This window comes from Stegodyphus dumicola, chromosome 1 (genome assembly GCF_044657685.1).
Source record: "Stegodyphus dumicola isolate Sdum_Otavi_A_Nest chromosome 1, ASM4465768v1".
In the NCBI taxonomy this organism is placed as follows: domain Eukaryota; kingdom Metazoa; phylum Arthropoda; class Arachnida; order Araneae; family Eresidae; genus Stegodyphus; species Stegodyphus dumicola.
In genome coordinates, this window is record NC_140768.1 from 288,827,313 (window position 1) to 288,853,562 (window position 26,250).

At 30.1% G+C, this 26,250-nt stretch overlaps 2 protein-coding genes across 4 annotated transcripts in view; one reads left to right on the forward strand and one right to left on the reverse strand.

Moving 5' to 3' along the window:
* LOC118184612 (uncharacterized) overlaps window positions 1–1,629 on the reverse strand; it is a 59,620-nt gene extending 57,991 nt beyond the window's left edge. For all 3 annotated transcript variants that reach the window (XM_035354320.2, XM_035354319.2, XM_035354318.2), the window contains exon 1: window positions 1,387–1,629. In XM_035354320.2, coding sequence (XP_035210211.1) covers window positions 1,387–1,461 — 75 coding nt within the window. In that variant the 5' untranslated portion in view covers window positions 1,462–1,629. The remainder of the gene's footprint in view (window positions 1–1,386) is intronic.
* A 239-nt stretch (window positions 1,630–1,868) lies between these two features.
* On the forward strand, window positions 1,869–26,228 carry Cyt-b5 (Cytochrome b5). Its single transcript, XM_035354317.2, has 6 exons — window positions 1,869–2,076; window positions 2,165–2,201; window positions 14,756–14,847; window positions 18,560–18,589; window positions 18,690–18,727; window positions 25,517–26,228. The coding sequence occupies exons 1-6, from the start codon at window positions 1,960–1,962 to the stop codon at window positions 25,599–25,601; spliced, it is 399 nt and encodes a 132-aa protein (XP_035210208.1). The 5' UTR covers window positions 1,869–1,959; the 3' UTR covers window positions 25,602–26,228.
* Window positions 26,229–26,250: the final 22 nt, after the last annotated feature.

Genomic DNA, 26,250 nt, shown 5'->3' on the forward strand with positions numbered 1-26,250 from the left:
ATTTTCAAAACAAGTCGCAGCTTTTTCTTATCAGATTGATTGTTTCTTTCAATACTGGCACATAATTACATATAATTTTTATCAGATAGTTCAGTTTTATGTCTAAGGCCATTTTCGGTAATTAAGTCAATTAGGATGCAATCACAGCGCTTACCCGAAGCCAAAAATATAGAAAAGGTAAAGTCAAGGCTTAAATTCATCAATTCTAATGAGAATGCATTAGCAAAGTAAAGCACTGCAGTTTTACATAATTTCTGAGTAAGCTATTCGTATGAATTGAAATATTTCTTGCACTTAAACTTGTGTTCCAAATTAAGATTTAAATCGAAATTAATGTAGATAATTACTGAGAGCATTAGATTTTCGTAGAGTAGTTTATGTGAGATGAGATCGCTTGGGATCACGTGATATGAACCGGCGAATCAGGATGTTGAACCATGAAAGCATAGTAAATTCTTAAATTAATGTCTTTTTACAAATTTATTGTCTTTATTTATTGGCTTTTTATAAAATTTTAAGCGATATTAAAATGTTTATGCCTTCAAAAAAAAAAAAAGAATTCTTAGAACTAACATTTTTTTAATATTTTTTATGTGCATACTGTATGTTGTCGCCAATAAAGTCTGCTTGGCGAGATTTGCGCAGACGAAACGGAAAAGTACCGATTATTTTTAGAATATGTTCAAGAATAAATAACATTCATATGCACATAGACATATTTAACTATACATGAATTTTATATATTTATATTTAATAATTATTTGTCAGTATTTTTAGCCACATAGATTTTTTTGCCCGATAAGTATTTTTGCTTTCTAAACTGCTTCTTATAATAAGTTGGGGACAGTCATGAAAGATGCCTCACAAACTTTTTTTTGCCAGTTTACAAAGATGCCAATGAGTTAGCGACCTTTCATCGGAATGTAGATAATGAGTAAGTACCATAATTTCAAATTCAATAAATAATAAGGGTACTAGTAACCCAGGAGCAAAAACGTACCTCAACATATCAACTAAAAAGAAACCCATTCAGATTGAATAAGATCTTGAAATAAATGGGTTGTGAACTGTAACCAGCTTGTTGCACTATCGAGGAAAAATTTTACTATTTTTTTTTTATTACGAGGGCATAAATTGCAACTCTTTTACAAATAAAAAACGATACTCCTTCTTTCTAATAACAGAAAGACACCGTCTTTTCCCTTTTAAATGCATATGTCGATTTTCTGAGTACAAACAGCCAAAAGCCAGTTTCCCGAAAGCTGCCTTTATTGATATATTATTTACCATCATATTAACATATTTTTTAAATATACATTTATTATCACATTTTTTAAAGTAAGATAATTATAACTTTCTATCACACAATACTGTTAGTGATTTTACCAAAAAATTCTTGCATTTGTTACTTTTAGAGGGAGACTCAACGACCGGTAGTTTTTCGGAGAGTTTAAAAGACATTTTCACACATAAAATGAAAGTACGAAGTCATGAAAATTTCCTTCTTTTAATTGCTCTCAAATAAATAAAAACATTCGCACACATAAAGGGAACATAACACATAGAAAAAGCGAAATTTTTTTTGTTACGTAAAATCGTATAAAATTATCAAATACTAATTGCTCTTGAACTCAGTCCTTTAGCCCTTAGGGCAACAAGGAAGTATTAATATCAAATAAAGAAACAGCGAAGTAAATATAAATGGTCATTTCATTTAAATCGTAAATGTTAATTTCAACTCAATGTCTTTTAATAAATATTATACATTATTGTTAAAGTTTGAATAAAATTATGTTTAATAAATTTTTATTTAAACACTTTAAATTTATTAAATTGTATATGGCAATAGTCTTTATCTGTTGTGAAACTGTAGGCCAAGGCTGTTTATCTTCTCTTTTTCCGATTTCATCGTCACGCTGCGTAACGGGGTGTTGGAAGTAAGCGTGAAATTAATCAAAAATGACGGAGGAAAAGAAAACTTACACATTAGAAGAAATAGCTGAACATAATAATAAAAAATCAGTTTGGATTTTAATTCACAGCAATGTGTATGACGTTACAAAGTTTCTGGAAGAAGTAAGTTACTTTATAATTCATGCTCATTATTAAATCAGTGCGTTTCTTTATTTCGTGGTTGATTGATTGTAATGTTCTATATTAACAGCATCCTGGTGGCGAGGAAGTACTGTTAGAGCAGGCCGGTAAGTCTCTGATTTGCTTTTATCTAATTTTATATGCGTTGCACATTTTTTATTTGTATAATTTAATTTTTATGATGAAGTTCGGACTTTCATCTTACTTTGCAAGAAAGTTCAAGGATAAACAGTCGAAAATCATATATAATATAAAGCTTTATGAGCACTGAATAAAGGAATGAAAATTAGCAGAGATTCTGGTTTGTAATTAATTATCAAATCATTCATTTTTGTTCAAGTAGGTACGAAATATCTGTAAATGAAACCTTTTTCCTTTTTTGGTTCTGTTTAATATATATATTTACATTTAGAGTTTAATTATTATTGCCCAGAAACTGTATTTCAATATATTGTAACTAAAGTAAATTAAAATAATGTGCAACTAAACTAATTTTGATGTTTGAGAAATAAATACCAAATTAGGCTGAAGAGAAACTATTAAAAATGTTGAAGTTTACTTAAACATTTGTATGATACAATATAAAATTATGAAAATGAAACAAATGTTAAAACATTTTTATATTACAGAAGCAAAATGTAAAAATCAAAATTAATTAAATTATTCTTTACCTACCAAAGGAGAATTGACTTTTCAAGGAGAAGTAATTTTCCTTTATTATATGTAAGAGATTGTATATAAAAATTATGTTTTATATGTATTTATATGAGGGAGTATACAGGCTCCCAGAGACTTTTTTTGTGTGTGTATATTTAAGTGTATTGCAGATACTTTTTTTTGCCTAATTTATACAAAAGTAAGAAAAGTTTTTTTATTTATTATTAATTTTTTTTAAAGTTATCTGAGCCATTTTCTTAATTTTTGCATTTTTATGCATTACTTAATTTCTGGTACCCTTTCTTTCTTAAATTTAAAATCAGCAATGACTTATGAAATGTAAAATAAAAATATTAAGTGGAAGGATTTAAATTTCATTGGCGCTGCTTTGAAAAATAATTTACTAGATTCTATTTTTAAAAGACTGTCGCAGATTAACTGAGGCACAATCACTTATGATATTAGCATATATTCTAATTTAAGGCATGATCACTTATGCTATTAGCATATATTCTAATTAATTTTAGTTGTGAATAAGAAATACAGATAAAAATTATAAATTAATATAGGGAGTAAATTATGTACATATTAAGAGGGAAAAGAAAACTGATTTTTCTTGTAAACTTTAGGAAATTTCTCATTACATAACAATTGAATTGCCATTTGTAACAATTCATTTCCTGGTATCCTTTTTCTCATATGAACATTCTTGTAGTTTCTAAACTATAAGGCATAACTGTGCATAAAATTTAAGAAAAAATATTGAGGAAGAGTTTAAAAGCTTTTTTTTTTTTTTTTTTAAATATAAATAGCCTTCTAGAATTTCTATCATTCTTAACTTTTTAATTATAATTAAAAATTTAACCTTCCTCCCTTTTTTTCCCTACTTTTTTCTTGCATCAGCTTTTTTAACTACAATATATAGAAAAGCATAAATACTTTAGTACATTGGGGGGAGTGGAAAGCGGTTTAGTATAATCACTTTTTCCTTGGTGATTTTATTTTTCCCACCTCCTCCGTTTTCTGGTTCCAAATTATTGGGGAGGTTTTTTTAACTATCAAATAAGGGAAATAGCAAAACTGGTGGGGTTTCAAATCTCCCGAAATCTAGTAAAGACTATGTTTTCTGTACTGATTGTTGACTTTTGCTTTTTCATTTTTGTTTCTTTTAACACTCTGCCTTTTAGTCTGAGAGTTATGTAAAGTGATGGGAATTTTTTTTTCCCCTAGTATTTGAGGGTAACTTTATTAATGGAAAGTCAATCTTGGGCATAAATAATGAGTTTATATATATATATAAGCTGCTATTGCTAAGAAAAATTGGTTTGATTAAGTCTGATATATTGAATCTTTTCGTTTAAATGAGCATTTGTTTGAGAAATCATGCAAAGAGAGGGAATGTCTTTAATGCTTTCTGGGATATTGTGATAAGTACATGAAAGAATTTTAAAATTTTGATTAAGGAAAGGTGGTTTTTTTTTTTTTTTTTTTAAGTTAGGGAAATGGCATCAATCACATTTTTATTTTTGAAGTAAAAATAATAAGACTTTAGAAAAAGGATTCGAATAGAAGAATAAGTCTGTGTTTGGTGTTCATTGAGATAACTAATATGTTTTATTTATAACCAAGATGTTTTCATAATTAATTATGAATACTGTTTAATATCTTATTTTTGTGTTTAATGACAAGGATTGCTATGATTAATGTGTACATTGTGAATTAAAAAGTAATGCTCAGTATATTGCAGAAACCCAATTTTCCGGCATGTTAGCTATCTTTGATTATTAAATATGCAGGATTGTTGGTCTAAAACTGTATTCTTGTGCAATGATCTTTTTTTCCATTAGGGAGTTTTTGGAAAAGTAAGAAAAATGTATATAATAAGTTTACAAACATATTTAATAAAAGAAACTGAGTAAGTAAATTTATTCAGTACTTATATATTAACACAATCATTTTGGAGCAAATTGGCGATTTTTTACTGTTAAAGTGGTGAAAGAATCTCCATGCACCCGAAAATTACTTATGAGGCCATGTTGGTAATTTTTATGCCTTTTTTTAAACGATTCCCAAAATAGGTTAGAGTAGAGAGAAAGGCACTCCGTCTATTATTGTGAAGTTGTTTCATTTATTGCCAAGTTGTTGTTTCATTTATGGTAGCCTGAGTAGTTGAATGCTATGGAAACCCTATTATGGTGTAATCGGTTGCATGATTGTGGTAAATTCGTAAGGGCTTGTGGTGTTTGTGTGTTGGTGAGGAAGTATAATTCTCCGTTTTAGCAATATACTTTCTCCGTTTTAGCCTGAACTTCTTCAGCTGGGGTAAAATGGGTTTTCTTTAAGAAAGATTGAACTTTAGGAAATAAAAAAAAAAGTCACATAGAGCCAAATCAGGTGAATAAGGAAGATGACCAATCGCAGTAATATTTTTGCTGGTCAGAAACTGCTTGACAGGTAGAGTCGTGTGCAGAGGCTGACTAAGGCAGGGGCATACGGGGCAGTTGCTCCTAGCCCCCACATTAGAGAGGAGCCCCAAATTGAATAGAAAGTTTATTATTATACAAATTTAAATGTCTCCATAAAATTTGTTTCTTCATTACTGAAGAAGTGAAGCAAAGGGGGCCCCCAAAGAAGTCTTTGCCGTGGGACCCCCAATAAGGCTAAGTCGGGCCCTGGCCGTGTGAGCGGGTGCATTGTCCTGGTGCAACAGCCATCCATCACTCCACAACTGTGGCCTTTTTCTTCCTAATTTTTCATGGAGTCTTTTTAGTACTTCAGTGTAATAGTATTGATTAACAGTCTCACCATGATGAACATACTGGGCGCCCCCACGTTCATCATCTTCCCACTATCCCTTCCCCCTGAAAACTGCTTATGCCATTCAAACACACATGCTTGAGACAAAGTTTATCTCCATAAGCCTCGGTTAACATTTGAAATGTTTCCTCCATGGCTGATTTCTTAAGTTTCACAAGAAACTTGATGTTAATTCACAGTTCGGTTTTTTACATTAGACATTTTTCCGGCAGAATGCAGTTGCACGCGTTCGCTCAATGATGCAGTACTCCCCACTGGCGTGGTCGAAACTGGCCGCATAGATAGAGGAAGTATTGTGGCATGGCGTCACTAAAGCAGTTGTTGCCAACTCCACTCCATTTTCATGCTACACACTTAGTCTCGTTTTCTTTTTTTGTGTGTGTTACACTTCGTATATAATTTTAGTTGTATGTAATTCAGAGTATATAAACATTGTTAAATCATCCTAGTGAAAGTAATTGTTCAGTTATAAAAATGTACTGCTGTTAATCTCCTATTTGACAATGACTTCTTTCAAAATATAAGAGGAATGTAAGCAAATCATTGTTCTTTTTGTTTTGAATACTGATTTATTTTATGTAATCAAATAATCTTATTCTATGGATTAAATACTTTGAATATACAGTTAAAATATTAGAAATCATTTTCTATAACAACATTGGTTATTCAACTTTCCTGTATTTTTGTTAACTGCCCTGGGATTAACCATTGTTTTAGGTTAGCCATGAATATTGTCTTCAATATTATCTTGGACAAATTTCAAAGTGGCATGAGTCTTAGTGACCTTTTCTGTTGTCAGACAAGAAAATTACTGAAAGGGATTGTGCTACATCTGTATTTAAGAATTGCAGCTTTTCGTTGGAATTAAAGTTTTTAAATTTATCTCATGCATTAAAATTATGATTTTGTGGAATAAGGAGGAAGTAGCTGCTTTTTATTTTGTATTCATAAAATATTTTAATAGGTGGTATTTTAATAACATTTAGTATCTGAAATAATAAACATAATGAAAATATGCAAAGACCATCAAAAGAAAGGCCCATTACATAACACAATGCATTATTTGTATGTACTGTAATTTCGGGTAGATAAGCCGCAGCTTATACTTGTTTAAAAGTTGAAAATTTAGATCTGCGGATATCTGAGAGAATTTTATTTTTCTTCTGTCCTTAAAACTTCGCCAGTTCAGATCGTAAGTTACGCACAAGCGAAATGGTAAGAATTCGCTGCAACATTCTAACCTCCGATTGCACTAAATGCAATAAGTTCAAATTCGCCAAACTAAGGTAGGTGATGCTCACTGTAGAGACACTGTAATTCCTGTACTTTCTGCTAACTCCATGGTTTTGCCCACGTCTTCCTGTGACTTATTATATTTTAATGGAAACAGCTACATTTACTTTCCAAGTGCTGTATTCATTCTTACACGTTTTTACTGCTTTGTAGCTTGCTTTTTGCTTGCCTTATCATTCACGATTTAAAATTAATATTATTATTATGGCTTCTCTTTGAAGAAAAAGTTATACACCTGCTTTTAAGCTTTTGGCAGCAAAAAAAGCTATCGAATTGGAAATCTCACTGCGACTAAAGAATTTCAAGCTGATGAGCGATGCATTTGGTAGGGGAAGTCCGAACAAGAAGAATTAGAGAAAATGCCTAAGAATAAAAGATCTTGTCGAACTGATGTCATAGCCTGGCCAATTTAGAGAAATGGACAATAGAACTGAGAGAAAGTGGATTATCACTATTAACAGTTAGAATTTGCCTTAATTTCTTGACAAATGGACATAAAAAATTTTGTTGGAGGATTTAATTGGTGTTTCAGCTTTTGTGGAGTACACATCTAAGAAAATTAAAGAACAAAATTTGAAAAGAGGGCGAATAATTAATATGGACGAAGTGCCTGTTACTTTCGACTGTCCTCCGAGCAGAAATGTTCATTCAGTAAGTGAAAAAAACTATATCAGTGTTAACAACTGGAAATGAAAAGACTTCTTTTGCTTGTGTTTTGGATTGTGCAACCAATGGAGAGAAGTTAACCCCTTTGATAATTTTCAGAAGGAAAACAATTCCAAAAGGAAACTTCCCTAAAAAAGTTATCTTATTTGCTCCAACGAAAAGGATGAATGTGCAAAGAAGTGATGTTTGGCTGATCGAAATTTGTCGAAAAAGGAAAGGGGCTTTTTTCCAACTCCAGAGGACTCATCGTTCTGGATTCATTGCGATCCATTTAGCGGATACAGTAAGATCTGACATAAAAAAATCAGCATTGATGTTTCAGTGATACCAGGTGCACTTACAAAAATTTTACAGTCGCTGGATCTCACTGTCAATAGAATTTTCAAGCATGAACTACAAAAGCAATGGGAGGAATCGATGCAAAGTGGACTCTATTCCTTCACAAATTTCGGACGAATGAGGAAACTTTGCACAAGGAGTATACCTTATGGGTCGATAAAGCATTGCAATCAGTCCGAGTTGATACGATCAGCATTCATTAAATCAGAAATCAAGAAAATGAAAGTGAAGATAGTGACATAGTGAATGTGATAGTGACATAGTGAATGACATAGTGAAAGAAGTGATTAGAATAGAATGATGAAATTGATGTTGATGGTCATTTGTTAAATTTACTTAATTCTGACATCAATGAGTCAGATTTTGAAGATTTTGTATAAATAAATGTAGTTAAATTTAATTAAAAATTTCTGTTTGATAATGTAATTTATGTATTCCTTTTCATAATATGGTAATTTATGGTGATAAGTTTATCAAACCTGAAAAATATTTATTAGAAATCATCAGAGTTCATTTTTAGCAAGTTCAAGGTAAGATGTTTCTTCCTTATTTATTTATATATTACTTATTATATTTATGTTGTAAATATTATAAAATGTTATCGATGATGATTACATCAATATGGCAAGGAATTACGGAATAAATGAATATTAAGTGCCATATTTCAGAATGCTTTGCTGCGGCATATATGGCATGAAATGAAATTTTTTTTAGTCAATTATCGTGTGTGCGGCATATACGCCAGAGCAGCTTATCTACCCGAAATTACGGTAAATGAAAATATCAATCATTGTAACTATATTTCTCTTTGCATAATAAGTAATAATTCAAATGAAATAAAATTGCAGTACTAATGGGATATATAATTTTAATGTATGATATGATAGTTTTATTTATTTTTTAACTTGTGCATTTTGTAATTCCACAAAGCTTAAATTCTAGCTAATTAATTGTAAGCTACAATTTATTTCTTTAATTTTAGCATGAAAGTATTTTATAGGTATTAAAAATGCTTCACTGAAATTGGTTATTTTTGTGATTTGATTAGTTATTAAATCAAACAAAAATATTATTCATTACATATGCACAAAACGGTTTAATGTATTCAATTATGGTTTGTTATCTGTAAGGTTTTATTCAATTTCAGTATTTTTGTTTTTGATTGCAAAAAAAAAAAAAAAATCCCGTCATCAGTTTTGATTAATAATTTAGGATAATAGTAAACAGGAGGGAAAGTGAGTCTTTATATAACTTTTGATTTTCAAATAAAAATATGTTCAGAAAATATGTAACGATATATTCCTATAATCTTTTATTTTAGATTGAATGAATAACTTATTTTAAAAAAATGTTACAATCTCCTATTTTAGAAAATGTTAGTTATCTTCACTGTACATGTGAAAGGAATTTTATTTTGGAGAAAACAGAGAGAATTAAAAAAAATTACGCAATGTTAATGGGAAAAGATTTGAAATTCTGATATTGAGAAGAATAAGATAATGTAGATAAGATAGAAGGTGTCTATGATTAGGTAAAATGATTTAGCATGATTTACTGATAAGATTTTTAATAGAATTGTAGTGATGTGATTTCTTAAACTGAGCATAATATTTGCTAAGTCATGGCTATTGTGTATATGAATAATAAAAATGACTTAGCAGAATTTTTTTTAAATGGTTTTTGTAATTGTTACAGCATAAGATTAGATGGTAACTGTAGGATGCTTGTCACACCTATAGTGATATGTAAAACAGAATATGTGTCAAAAAGTTATTCATCAAAAAACAAAATTATGTGTTGAATCTACAGCTGCATTTGGTCTTTAAATTTCTTTTATCTGTTATGCATTCTATCTATATGGTAGTAACATCTATAACTGTCTTAGCCATGATTAAAAGATAATTAGTGTCATCTGTCCCATGCATCCTAAAATATTTCTATCTTCAAATCACCAACTACAAAATTATCATATATATATAATTTGAATGACTATAATTTTTTAGTGAGCAGAAATTATTCTGCGATTAGCATAGCTCTTAGTCACTACCGTGATAATTATGGATTAGTATCATATTTGTTGTAAATAGAATAAACATGAATTTACTTTTTACTCCAAAATGTTAAAACAATTAAACTGAATCATAGATTTTTTTAAAATTTTATTATAAAGGAAAATAATGCGCATACTAAATTTGGAGCTTAAAAGCAAATTTATTTTATAGGTGTTCACTTATTCCTATTAAAACTTTGTTTTTGCTTCTGTCACTTTACCGTTTCTGCTCTTGAGTCATTAGAAAACATACCCAAAGACTTTTTCCAACATATGTAAGTAATATTTATCGATTCCTCATGCAGTGTGAACTGGATCTACTAATCCAGAAAAAAAATGCTTTGAATGTGTATATATTTCATCTTATATTGCTTAGGCCAGTTACTGGCTCCTGGTTTGAATAATGGTATACAGTGGTGGCCAAAATTGTGGACACTTTTGGAAATTTTTATGTTTTTGAACTTTGTATGCTTATAGAAAACAAAATGCACACACATTTCACAAAATGCAAACTTGTATATATTATTTTAAAGAGAATTTATTACTGAATTCAATACAAAACACAAAATTCAATTATTTGCAATACAAAAAAAGTTAAACGATAATAGTTATCGATATACATTAGATAGTGATGATTGCAGTGAGTTATCAGTACTTAGTAGGGTACCCTTTATTTTTTATTACAGCTTCACATCGACGTTCCATTGAGCTGACAAGAGTTTTAAGCTCTTTTTTCGTTATTACATGATGCCAGGAAACAATTATAGCCTCAATTAGTTCCCTTTTATTTGATGGGTGCCTCATTTGGACAAGAGTTTTCAAATGGTGCCACAAATTTTCGATAGGATTGAGGTCAGGACTGTTTCCTGGCCATTACAACAATTTAATGCTCTTTGTACGAAACCACTCTTTCGATATTTTGGCCGTGAGGCAAGGAGCAGAATCCTGCTGAAAAATAAACGAAGTATTGTTGGGAAAGAGATCTCTGATGGAAGGTAGAAGTTTTGGTTCTAGAATAGTGTCAATGTATTTTCTGGCATTCAGTGTCCCATCGATGACATGAAGGCGACCAATACCATCTGCTAACATGCATGACCAAATCATAACACTAACTGGGTTCTTCACAGTTGCTTGAATGCAGTCAGGATGTAGCTCTTCTCCTATTCTACGTCTTACATATTTTTGCCCATCACTACTGAATAACGATATCTTAGTTTCATCACTCCATATAACTTGTGACCACTTATCATGTGTCTAATTAATTTGTTCCTTTGCCCACTGTAGTCTTTTTTTTCGTTGCTGAAAATTAAGATAAGGCTTTTTTCGTGGAATTCTACCTCTCAGTCCAACATCTGTTAATCTTCTCCTGATTGTTCTTGAACTGACAGAAACACCAGCATCATTCAGATCACTTCTGATGGCCGCTGATGACATTTTTCTATCTTGGAGACATAGTCGTTTTATTCTTCTGTCATCAATAGATGTGGTGCACCTTTTTCGGCCTTCTTTGTTTTTTTATAGAATTTGTCTCCTGATATCGTAAACAAAACTTTCGGACTCCAGATGTAGTTACTGAACCACCCACCTGTCTTGCAATTTCAGCATAGGAAAGACCACTTTCTCGTAACACAATAATATTACATCTCTTTCTAGGTGTCCAATCTACTCTTTTATTTGATGTCATTGCTTCTTGACTAAATATTAAAAATTTTTACAAAACTTCCTACTTGCAATTGCAGTGTATAAGAAACAGGTCCTCCTTCTACAGAACAAAGCAAAATAATGAATTGTTTCAAGTGTAAACATGATGTCAGCTTCTACTGGTAGTTACTAACATTTGATTGGTTCTCAGAACAAGAACAGTGATTGGCCAGGAAAGCTAGACATTACAAACCACTTCATAATTGTGTTTTTTATTTATATTAAAGTACATAAAACTTTTTTTTGTATTGCAAATAATTGAATTTTGTGTTTTGTATTGAATTCAGTAATAAATTCTCTTTAAAATTATATATACAAGTTTGAATTTTGCGAAACGTAACATTTTCTATAAGCATACAAAGTTCAAAAACATAAAAATTTCCAAAAGACATCTGTATAAACATCAGTGCTGTGTTTTTCTGACCTCAATCGAAATAAAAGATATTTTATGATAGTGCACAATATAATAACTAGTACATTTTCTACCTTTTTAACTGTACTTTTATATTTTTGGAATTTCTATTTTATTTTTTACTCATATTTGAGATATTCATTACATTTTCAAAACATCCACTGCTTTGTACTGAATAAATAGCGAGCAAGTATTTAGGGCTAAATCATCTGCATAAATAATATTTGTCTTTCTTCTTTCAGAATTGCATCTGTTTCTTTTTTCCTTCAGACTTCTATAGTACAGTATTTTCTAAAGAAGCTACTTTTGGTAGTATTCAGGAATTGTCCCAACTAATCATTTTATAAGATTTATTCAATCTGCCATAGTATATATTACTAAGATGGCAGGAGCACTGAGGATAAATTTGTATACAACCGTGAGCAGGATATTCTTTAGGAAATTAACCTTATTTATTTATTTTTTTAAATTGCAGAATTATAATTTGTCATTCTTATATAATGCATACCTGCCAACTTTTATGAATTTTTCGTAATTTTTACGGAAATGCATTTGTCTTTACGATTTTACGATCGTAATACATTTTTTACGATTTTTTTCCTTTTTCAAGTGTTGTTAGTGAATTTTGTCGAAATTTTAGAATTTTTCGCCAATTGCATCATGTTTTACGGCCAACTACCGACTACTTCGAATCCGGTAACCTGCGGTTTCTCCCAACTCGCTGCTTAACCAGCCAATCCAATGCGCTGAACTTGTTTCTCCCACTCTTTTCTTTGTGGGCGCCAGATTATTTTTTCGCGTTCGCTTCAGCAGCAAGGGAATTACTCAGCTCGGACTCAGCAAGCGTGAACTGTCACATTCTGATTTTTTCTTTTTCTTTCTTTCTCTTTCTTTCTTTTTTCTTTTTTTTTTTGTTTGTTTGCACGTGCTACGAATTTTCTTATGCGTCTTTGTTACGAAATGAGTTCAAAAAAACCGTATTCTCAATACTTTCGGCCTGCCTATAAAGCCGAATTTCCAACAATTAAAGAATCCTTCAAAGGAAATAACTATGCATTTTGCAACGTGTGCGTGTGTGACTTCACAATAAGTCACGGTGGAAGAAGTGACATTATGAAGCATGTTAAGTCTAAAAAGCATGAAGTTAATGCTTCGGCTTCGACAACATCAAAGAAAGTGGATGATTTTTTTTTCAAATTCGGCTTCGAATTCGGATGCCAATGTCATTGATGAATTGATGGATTTGAACAAAGCACATTATAGTTTTGTGTTAAGTACCATTAAGATTTTTGAAATTGTAAATACCCTTCTACAATCAGCTTCGCCAAAATCTCCCCTGCTTATCCAAATTCTTAATGATCTTTTGAAAAAAAACTAAGTTTGTAAAACCTAATACTAAGTTTGTACTTAGTACTTACTACTAAGTTTGTAAAACCGTCCGTTGTGAAAAACAGTGTGTTGATTCCTGTTGCCTATAATAGTTTGGCTAATCAAATAGGAAATCAAACCAGGGAACTTGTAAATTCTTTGAAAGATCATGAGAAAAAAAAGAGTTTTTTCAGTGTGTTAGAAAGTACTTTTCCTCAGCCTGTGGTTACATTGTAAGGAAGTTTCCTTTGCAAAATGAAGTTCTTTTAAATGCTGATGTGGCAAATATGAAACAAATTGAAAATTCATCTTTTGAAAAGATTCGTTTTTTTATTGATAAATTTCCATTTTTGTTAACAATTAAAGAAAATGAATGCCATAATGATGCTTTAGATGAACTATAGAACCAATTTTCTGCTGCACACTTTGAAGACTTTGCCAGTTCTGGAGAAGATAGACTTGATGTTCTTGGTGGTACCTTAAAAATAATAAAAAGAGCTGATGGAACACCAAAATATGATAGACTAGCAAGAGTTTTATGTGCTATTCTTGTAATTCCACACAGTACTGAGTGCGAGAGAGTCATCAGTGTTGTGAAGAAAAACAAAACTATGTTTCGTTCTTCAATTTCACCAAAAACTCTAGAAAACATTTTAATTGCTAAATGTTATGAGGAAACTAATTGTTATGACAGGAAATTTTCCAAAGAATTTTTGGCTAAAGCCAAAAAAATGCACTCTAAATTCATTGCAATAATTTTTTTGTGTAACATTAAGTTCTTGTTTTATGTTTCCTAATAATAAATTTTTTAGTTACTACTTAATTGAGATATATTAATGTAAGAACAATTTTCTTTTTTCTATTTGTATAAATTGTTATTTTTTTAATATCAAAGCATGATATTAATTCTTCGTGTTCTCCTGAATTTGGGGAAGAAATCTTCTGAATTTTTATCTTTAGAGGTTGGCAGGTATGATAATGTGTGTATGTCTCAATCTTTCTGCTACCATAACTATCAAAGGGTTATGTTAAATATCACAATAATACTGTTTATTGTTATCAAGGACTAAGTACGTTATTAAAAGTTTAGAAATTTGGTTTTCTTACATGTATTTAAAAGAACTATGTTTTTCAAAGGTGTTTTCTTTTTCTCATTACCTTTCTAATTGGAGACATTATATATATTTATATATATATTTTATGTAGTTTTGCTTGTTTGTAGTATTACTGGAGAAAGCTTTTCTGAAATTCAAATAATTGTATATATGTCATCTAACTTAATGTATATTTTAATTTTGAAGGAGTTGACTTACTTTTTCAGTACATTCAATTCTACATTTCAATGCTTCATATTCCAGGAAAACATGCAACAGAAGCATTTGAAGATATTGGTCATTCCACAGATGCAAGGGAACTTATGAAGCAGTATAAAATAGGAGAATTATGTGAAGTATGATTTTTATATTATTCTTTAGTTGAAAGTAATCTGTATAATGTTGCTTTTATCAAACTTATTTTCATTTTCTTCAGTATGCTCTTAAATATGCTAAAAAGGTAATAAAAATAATGTATACATGTTCCAACATAATTAAAGGCACTGCATACGTGCTTGTATTAGATGGAAGGAAAGCTCCCAGCAAAAGCACCCCAGAAGGGATTATTAGAATATCTCATCTGCTGCAATGCCCCTGGGTTCCCAATCTACATGGTGGACATTTTAAATTGAACTTTCTCTATACATCATTACGCTGGCTTTCCAGAGTCATTACTCGCGAAGGCACAGACATCACGATGTGCATAAAGCATATTGAAAGCATTCATAATTAATTAGCCATCACGCTACCCACTCGGACAGCTTATACCACTGCACTCCGGGAGAGCATAGGCTGCCCTTTCGGATAGTGGGATAGTAGAAATGTATATTGTATGTTTTCAGAGCCCAGACTGTTGGAGTATAATACTAGGCCACTATATGCAACCCTGATTACATGGTAAAAATAGTAAAAATATCATGGATTGAAATTGAAAAGGCAATTAGTTAGGTATTGTCATTTTCTACTTGTCTTCTAGAGTTGAAATTTTATAATTTGCATTCTCCTATCATCATGTGGTGCAACAATGATGTTTGCTTCTATCTCTTAAATTCTACAATCAGTCATGCAGTTAGCACTGTGTGTTTTCTCAAATTCAATCTGGGGCTGTTTTTTATAATCCTTATGTATTTATGTTCCTGTCTGCTTTAGATTATATATAATTAAATATTTTATATAATATAAAGCATTCAAGAATATAAGCTAATCTATTTTTAAAATTTTACTATAGGATTGTTCCAAAGAACCCCTCCCCTTAACTTTTATCCGTTAATCTTGTTAAAATGATATGGGTCGAAACATTAATGATTAGGAATGATACCAAATTATGTGGAAAGTAATTAATATGCTAAGAAACTTGAATTTTGTTTTTTACTTTGTTACAACACTTAACAGTATATAATAAAATAACACTGAGCAGTATGTAATAAAAATATGGTTAATCATATATTTGATCTACTGCTTTGAGTTAATTAGTTATTTTTTACATGACACAGCTAAAACAGGGTTTTTAATTAAAACATGTAATATAGGGGGGGGGGCAAAATGACTAGAACAAGTGCCATCCTCTAAAAAAGTAATTTAATTAACTAAAACAAGTAGATCTCATGAACATGATTACCAAACATAAGACCTTATGATTCATTAATAGAAACATAATACTACCAGTAATAACTATTTTTCCTGATTTGTACTAATAATATATATTGTGGTTTTTCCTGATGAAACAGGCCAGTTTGCAGTGATACAATAAAATCATTTCTCACACACAAATGTATTGTATGTCAGCATCTTGTATCCAGTATTTGGTTTATTTGCTATTTTTTAATGAAAAGTACCTTTATTCTGCAAAATTTTATTCTTGTTTGTCATAATGTTGGGATGCTGCATACAAATGCCTCTACAAAAGTGCATCACAAGCCTTCTAATTGAGAATTTATCTTTTTTATGTGTTACGTAAAGGTGTAGAATTCTGCTGTATTTTTCTTTGTTTTTGTGGATGTAAAAACTTCAAATTCATGTTGATTGTCTACATAAGTACTTTTCTTATTCAGAAAATCTACATGTGTTGCTATAAAAACCCCTTTACCTATTTTTTATGAAGAAGGCATAAATAAATAATTTAAATTTGTCACACTAGCACACTTAAAGACATTGATGGCATATGAGTTTTATTTTTACCTAAGATGAAATACTTGTTAAGATCCGGTGGCTCCTGTGGCTAGCACATTTTCACAGCAGCATCCCCACAGGTCTGAGGATCAATCCCCAAGCTGGGCAAGGTAAACTCAGCCTTTCATCTGTTGAGTGAGTCGCTAAAATGAATACCAAATTCGCTTGGGGACTAAACACTGTGTTCCTACGACAAGATGACCACTTGTCCAGGTCATATGCTCAAGCATCCCAGGGCCTATGGTCAGGAAAGCAGATGTTGGGGCACTGCAGACCAGGGGCCACTAGGACTGTTACACCACTGAGTTTAGAAATACTTGTTAAGATTTTTTTACATCTATCTGATTTGCGAAATTAAATATCCAAAGCTGTTTCATTGAACTCTGTAACATTTAAAACTGTTTTTGTATTTAATAGTTTTCATATTTTCTTGCATAGAATTTAATACTTATAATTTTTGTCATAAACATATGTTAAACGTATTTTGAAAATAAAAAAAAAAAATAGATTGCATTTTTTTAGAGAAATAATGCAAATATGGTTGTAATAATTAAAAACTTTTCCAGCGAGAAACCTTTTTGAAGGTAAAAAAAAAATATCATGCTTATTTTTATAAGAAATAACCTATAAAATTATTATGTAAAAATATCCATTTGAAGTTTTTAAAACAACTCAGCTACTGATATTACTTATAAGCATTAATAAAGAAATATATTTAATATCCATCTTAGAAATACATGGTTAACCTTAGAAAATTTAGGATTGAGAGCATTAAGTTATTTATGGCAACTATTCAGAAGTTATTCTGGAAAATTGGCTATACTTGGTTATTCTAGAAGACTGGCTTATATTCATAATATATGCAACAGTAACACAGGCACTTTTTACAGAATGAGTTACATTGTAAAATCTCTAAAACCTCTGTTTTTTGGGGGAGGTACTAAAATTCAGAGTATTGTGAAATGATGTCTTGAAGGTTATTCAGATCACCAACAAGACTATTTTTGTCTTTGGAATTGAAATTAAAATCTCTGATATCAATTTGAATCAATAGCAGGGATTTGATCGATCTGAATAACCTTTTTTCAATCTTTAATTAGTGACTTTAAAATGCTGTGGTAAGTAACTTTTAACTAATCTTTTAGCTAGTGACTTTAAAATGTGCATGGTATCTTACTTTCTTCTATCAAATTTTTTTGGGAGTAATGATTTCTAATTACAGCAAAAAATTTGTGCTTTCTAAATTTTTGTATTGTAGCATCACAGCATATATGCTCTTAAAGACCAGTTAAGTCAACTCTTGTTTTGTGCTATATAGAGAATTTTGGAAATTATGTCTATTCGAATCAGCTAGTGGGTATTAGGACACAAGCATTAAACAGTATAATTTGGTGCCACGACTGCTAGTTGAAGTGCCGCCACACAGAACGGACCGCAAATATCCAAGCCATCGTCAACATGTTAATATTGCTAAATAAGGCTTGTTTCAATATTCCATCATGTGGTGTCATCATTATTCACTCCAAATCCTCACGAACTCCGTATAAACGTGAAGGAAGAAAATAACGTAACAACTGGCGTCCGAAAATAACGCAACAATATGTTAATCAAACGATGACAAGTTTCAACAAGTTCAAAATTGTATTGTTTTAGTAAATGCGTCATAGTGAATTCCACGCATACTCTTAATGAAGTTTATGGACTGACCGATAAATCAGAAGATATTTTATATTTGTTTAGAATGAACTCAGAATTATATCTATTTTTATGTCAATTATTTTTTAATTATCACTAATGATTCCAGTTCATCTAATTTTTTAATTAGACTGCAATTTTTTAACAAGGCAATGCAATTCTCCTATGTGTTAGAAAATTTTAATGTACTCTTTTGTTTTACAGGAGGATCGCCAAAAAATAACCGATATTCAGGTAAATTTATGATAATTTATGTTGATAATATTTTTTTCTTAATGATTTATTTTTTATTCAAATTTTTCAGTTGTTTAATATTTTGTTTTCTTTGTTACAGGAAAAGAACCATTGGCCTGTTTCTGGAACAGATGAGAGGTATGTAATTGGAATTCTATTAGAAACTAGTTGAAAATTTAGGTAAATGAAGTATTTTACTTCAATGAGCTTTGTGAATGATCTACTGCCGTCAGAAAGTTTTCTTTGAAGATAGGCTTTATTCTACTCTAATGAATTCCAAATATGGCTGCAAATACAGAGAACATTTTTACTTCCTGTTAATCTACTCATCCCCCCCCCCAAGATTCTTTATATAAATTGCGCTGCCGCATGCTATTTATTATTAGTTTATTCTTAGTACAGTCAAAAGTCGTTAATTCGGACACCCATAATCCGGACCTCAAAGCTACAAACTTTCTGCGCATGCGTCGCGTTGACGTAAGACCTTTGCGGCTGCGAATACGCATGTGCAAAATACATTTACGAATGTGCATTTAATGTATAACGGACGATATAAGCTAAGCTAAAATTATCTAATTCAGTTAATGTTGCAGATTGCGTTGTTCCTTAATCTTCGAATTGGATTCGGCTTATTATTTTTTGAAGACTGTTAGAGCAATTTTATAAAAGTAAGCTTGAACTTTTGATTATGTCAAATAGAATTTCTGATATATATTTACTAATATGTAAAGGATTTACAAAGCGAAAGTATGTTTCGAAGTCCATGAAACAAAAAGTGGAATTGCTGCAAAAAATGGATAAAGGCATATCCTTTGTTTATCTAAACTTTAATGTTTGTTTATCTTTAACGCGGCGGGGCGCAATGAATTGGAAGTTGATCTGTCAGCACTATTCTTATCTTCAGGGCAGATGTTTTTATTTTATTTGGCTTATAATTCCTTACTAAATGTAGTATTTCCGTCTTTGATTTAAATCAAATTCCTCGTCATTATAATTCGCTTCCGATAGCGAAGAAAGTGACAGAGGTTATTGAAAACGAAAAAATTTCGATTGACAAATTAGTCGGTATTCTCGACATAGCAATTATAGGACTTGAGCAGTGGAAGCAAGAAGAAATTATGTCTGTTTATAGAATTAAAGAGAATGTATTATCACATAAAAAACAAAGCAACTTGAACAACTTACATTGAAAGAAATGTTTAATAAAGTAAACAAATAAATATTAAGCTCTTTTTTTTTTTTTTTTTTTTTTTTTTTTTTTTTTGTAAATTTTGATACCCTTTAGATCATAATTGTTCTTTATAAATTACAGTTTCATATTTTTAATTTTATAATTTCTGCATGCTATCTTACCGGATTTAAACTGATGATCTATAATCCGGAATCGCCGAAGTCCCGACGAGTCCGGATTAACGACTTTTGACTGTACTGAGTTTAAATGTAATTTCATTTAAGTAACATAAATACAGTGATATACTGAAATTACACAAATAGGTGGAATCAACAAAAAGCATGTAAGTTAGGGTCTAACATTGTTTATAATACTTGTGAATTTCGATTAGGTAGGATTAAAGGCTAAAAAAACACTTTTCTAAAAGAAAAGTAGGTAATAAAGAATGTGATTTTTATGCATATCCATGCAGAATGGCATTAAAATAAATGGGCTGCATAAAAGGGAATAATTTAATTGCCAGTGACTTCATAAAATTTAACAACTAACTATTCACTAGCTTTTTTTATAATGTAGAATTTCTTCTTAACTAAATAACTTTTCCATCTTTGTTAAAATATATATTCTTCAATATCTGTATAACTTTTTAATCAAGCCCTTCTGTCAAGCATTAATTCAAGTATTATTGTAGATATAATCAATTAATTAATAATGAACATAATAATTAGTAAGTTAATAGCAACTAAGAATAATATCAAAGATATACTATTAATGAGTAGTGTGATTATTTCAGACCAGAATTTGTCATATTCCTTTTTATAACATTTTGTCTGTTTTATTCTGTGCGCATTTTACTTTTGATTATAAGCCATATAACATTTCAGAAATTTTATTTTTAAGAAAATTTAGTTAAGTATAAAACTTGATCGTAAAAATTGCTGTTAAAATAATTGATATGTGGAATTTCTTGGTGCTGATTTCATTTATTGAAGTGATTCATTTAAATGTATTTTTTTCTTTATCTGCATTCTTTATGTATAATAAGTTGGCAAAAAATATCTGAGATTAAAATAAAAGGTATGTAATATATATAATGAGTATACGTCTTATCTGTACGCATAAAAAATCGTTTGAAACTATGTTGTTAATTCTTATCAGTTTTTAAATTCTTTTTTAAATGTAAGGTGGTGCTTTTATTATTATACATAGCTGCTAACTCTTCTGGTAAATAATCAGATCTCCTGGTTTTTTAGCATTTTCAGTAATAAAATTAAATATTAATAATTATTTTTCATCAATAAAATTTGCACATTTTTTGTTTCACTATTGAATTTATGAAGTTTAAATTTTGTAAATTTCATTCTCACATCCCTAGTGATCTTCAGCATAAAATTTTATTCAATCTGAATTGTCTTAATCTGTTGTAGATACTTGTAGAACTTTATATGAATATGTAGAGTCAGTCTGTCGGTTTCATAACAGGAAAAATATCTAGTGCATTCAGTGGAATTTGAACTTTGTACAGTCCTATTGATAGTTGGATGTGCTTCTAATTACACCATGAAGGCATAGGGGGCTGGATCTAGTTGCCAGATCCTAGTGGTGATGAATTAACATCTCCCACATTTTAGTTTGTGTCACTGTCTGTAATTTTTTTAGGCGCAGGAGATATAAAATATATGCAATGCTCTCACTGAGATTTGAACTTCGACACCCTGACTGGTAGTGAAATGTGCTAATTATTAATTTTATTTTTATCTTATTTAAATGTACTAATAATAAGCTTATATATATAAACTGAAGCTTTCTTACCATACTCAGAATTTTCTTAGTACAAGAAGTGTAAGAAAATCACAAAATGAAATTAGCCGTAACAGTCAGAATATGTTATTATTTGAAATCAGATCATAATGTAAATAGTTGAATAAACTGGATCATGCCATTATACAGAAATTTAAATCAATTTTGAGTTCATTAAAAATGGCGTGGCCCGAAAACCTCCCCAAAACTCTTGGTTTTTGGTTGCTGAACATCCCGGTTTTTCATGTTTCAAGGTTGACAGTTATTGTCTAATTGTTATTATTATTATTGTAATTATTATATTCAGCTAGTGTCTAATTATTTTTATTATTATCATTATTCAGCTAGTGTCTAATTCTTCTTTGTATTATTATTATTATTAAATATGAATGTGTGATAAAATATCCATTGATATTTTGCCTTCTTGTCCTTGTGCAACTTTTCATTTATTAAAAAACAGGAAGTAAAGTGTAGTAATATTAAAACAAATAATGTATCTTTTAAAACTAATCTGCATTCTTGTCCTTTGAGCCTGTCATGGTTTATTTGTAAATTTTGATGTCTATGAAAACTGAGGTTTTGAAACTCAGAAATCTAACACATACGAGGGCTATCCAGAAAGTAGATTACGTTTTGGAATAAAAAAATAAAGTATAGGAAACAAATTTTATTATATACAGATGAAAGCCACACTCAAATACTACTTTTCTACATAGTCACCATACAAATTAAGGCATTTATCGTAGCGATGTACGAGCTTGGAAATTCCTTCGTCGAAAAATTCGGCCGCCTGCGCCTTCAACCACTTCGTTACCTCTTCTTGCCTTCCATCTTGCACAAAACTTGTGGTAACCAAGCTTTTTGCTGATGATTTCGTGCAACAAACTTCGCGAAATTTGTGGAAAACTCAAAGAAAGTTCCGTTATTGTGAAATTTCGATTTTCACGGACTTTAGCATCGACTTTTTCGAGAAGTTCGGTGGTCACTATGCTGGGTCTCCCACTTCGATCTTCGTCGTGAACATTGGTTTGGCCATTTTGAAATCTTATGACCCACTGACGCACTCCACCTTCAGTGATAATGTTGTCCCCATACACTTCACGAAGCTGCCGATAGATTTCTATCGGTTTACAGTTTTTTGCAGTCAGAAACCTTATTACTGAGCGCACCTCGCAGCTCGTGGGATTTTCAATTAACGCAGACATTTCAAACCGTCACAGTATCTGAACGGAGCACAGCACGAACCTCTCACTAGCACGGCTAGATGCAGACTGAGCTGCGCAACGCTCTGACCCCAAGATGGCCGCGCCTAGCCCCGCCCCTAGCGGACACAGACGGAAACGTAATCTACTCTCTGGATGGCCCTCGTACTTTGGCTGCTACATATTTATATTGTCTTTCAAATCTTCATACATGGGAACACTGCTGTTGCAATGAAATCTTTAACATAGCAGTTAAAAATGCAAATAAATATATGCCAAATAGCCAAAATGTAACAGCTAATATATTTCATTGAATATTATAACAAAAACCTAATGTCTGATTTCTAAAAGTAATTATTACAGTATCTTTCAGTGTTCTACAAACTGCTGTGTTGGAAATTATGGATTTTATGTAATAAGCAGTAGTGAGGGTTTAAAGTTGTTCAAAAGAAATGCTATATTTCAAATTATTGCCTTTGTTTTACATACCCCCATTATTAACTTATATGCCCGAGAACACTCTTGTATCTTGGCAATATCCTGTTTATTAATTTAAACCTGGAATAAATTTGTTGTATTGAGACAGTTACAATGTGGCCACAAGATGGCACAAGAAGTTTACTTTGATCAGCTTTGCAACTACTTGAAATGTTCTAAAGAGGTCAAAGTTTGTAATTCTAATAGCCATATGCTGGTGCTGTGTTACATTGTATTCTGGCTCTTTCCCTCGGTGATGGAGAGTTTGATATATAATTTAGTAGATCAGAAACATGTCTGATACTGACAGTGTAAGAAAAGCAACGGCAGATCAAGAAAGTGATTCCAACAATGTTAGTTTTCCAGCATTAGATAATGACTAAAAACAGACTTAACTGCAGGGCAGAATGGAAGTATTATTATTTTAAACAAAATATTTGTTTCAAACCCATTTTATGCTATGTAATGTTACTTTTTAAAAGAGTATACTCTTTTAAAAGAATCCCTTAGGTAAGTAATTTATCAGATTGTTGTTTGCAGTAACCTGTATTAATAACAATTTTCATAACATAATTTCTTGTAAATTTAAAATTCAGCTTGAAAAAAAAAAAGAAAGAAAGAAATTTGGAACTATATTTTACAAAATAATTTTTAAATTAGGAATTAATAAACTTGTGTAATACATGGCATTCATGCACAATAATTGTATCTGTTTAATCTAGTTCTTACTTAATTGTTTTTAAAAGTTTTTTCCTTAAGTAAAGGTATTAAATGATTTTAATCAAATAAATATTCAGTTTGGTGGCCTTAATAGATTTATACTATTAGTAGAACAAATATAACAAAACCATTTTTTACAAAACTTTTCAAAAAATGCAAGAGAAATTTCTCTAATAAGTGTCACATTATAAATGTGAAATTAATAAAAGAAAATTATTTACATCATTTCTTATTTGTGTAGACCAGGCCTTTCTTGATGTAGTTTTAATTAAACATAAAAAAATTATCATGAAATGATATGATCGAGCATTATTATTATTGATATGTGATTTTGTATCAATTGTGATAGTGGTTCAAGTGTATAAAATAATTATTATTCGGTTATATTATAAATTATATCAGTTAGATATATTGTTATAAAAATAAAATAAAGCTATAAATTATTAGCTAGGTTTGTTTTTAAATTGCTCAGTTTGTTAAGGCAAGTATTGATATGGTTTGAAAGCTAATTAAAGATCCTATATCATGCTGACTAGTAGTTAAGAATTAGCTATTTGCTATGCCACATATAAAGATCTCATAGTTGTTGGAATAACAAATATAAAAGCATGAAATTTTGAAATTTCGAGGATTTTTTTCCTTAATTAACAATTTTGTGTAATTGTCAATTTTAAAGCAGTGTAATTGTTATATTTAAAATCCATTATCCATTTTCTGGTAATAAAAATTTAAAGATTCTGGTATTAAAGTAGGAAAGAAAATGTGAAAACAAATTAAGTTTTTGCCTCTCTTCAAAAGGGAATTATTTGGGTAATAAGTAATACTGTGAAGAAAAAAATATAGACTGTTACCTTTGTTTCATTGCTTCCAAAATATTATTAAATTAGAAAATAATTTTGGATGGCAGTGGCTTTCACTTAAATCTATACTGTTATCCAATACAAAATAATATATTTTGTTCATTTATAATTATCACTGAATTTGAAGGTAGTTTTGCTTTAAAAAAATGTAATATCATGAAATTATGTCTTTAAGAACTTTTTTAATTTTTTGCAAATCATGGAATATTAGTAATATTGGCATGATAGTTTGAAGAATGTATAGTATTTTGTGATGAAGCAAATGCCCAGATTAGCAGATATAACTTAGGATGGGAATAAAATAATCTTATAAATAAACAACGTAACAGTAGAAGAAACAAAACCTTTTAAAAACAGGTAAATGACTAAAAAGTTTTAGTGTCTATTCCTTCTGTTACATTTTTATCCATTTTCTCTTACTTATATAAAATATTTCCAGTCCTCCTTCGAACAGTTTTATCAATAATAAAAACAATTTCTGATCAGAATTGTGGGAAATTTTTGAACTTATAGACATTCATTGTTCTTTCCCCATGAGAGTATTTGGTAGTATTTTTCAATTGGAAGTGCAATTGCATTAAATATTCGCTTTAATTTTAGAGTCTTTTGCATGCTATCAAATTCTATAACTGTGATAAATGCTTTTAGAGCAGACATTCTGTTATATAATTTTTTTATTGTTTTTATTTTATTTCAGTTCATGGAAAAACTGGCTGATTCCTATTGTGGTTGCTATATTGGCCTCTATTATATATCGTTTATACCTCAGTTATCATGTCTAAGAATTATTAAATTATTTTTTAAGTATTCTTTATATTGAAACTGTAAAAAAAAGGAAAAAAAAAAAAAAAGATCTTGAAATTAATTAAATGTTACATAAAAATTCATCTTTAACTATAATGTTAAAAGTTTTAAATTTGATTTTAGTTTTTTTAATATTATTTAGTATATCTTCCTTATGCAAGTTATTTTCTCTGCAAATAAGACTTTTTTGGAACTAATTTCTTTTCTTATAATACAATATTATCTACAGTATTTTAATATCTTGTTGCAATTTTAGTCATGTAATTATTTAAAGAAAAATTATTTAAAAAATTAAACTGGTAAATTTATTATTTATAAAAAGAAAATGGGAACAATTTACATAAGAGCACAAGCTATCTTTATATTTTATTATAGAAATGCATTAAATTATTCCATAATATATTCTTGATATGCTGGCTATGTGGCAGTTGTGAGTCTCATTGCAACTAGTATTTTAATGTTATACAATTGCTGCTCTAAAAATTATTTTAAGCTTGTTGCAAATTCTGTGTATTTTGTATTTCTAAGTTAATTGCTGTATTTTGATAAATATTTTGTTAATAATTGTTATTAATTTTTATTAAATTGCAAATTCATATTTTCTATATTATTAGTTTTCTTTACCAA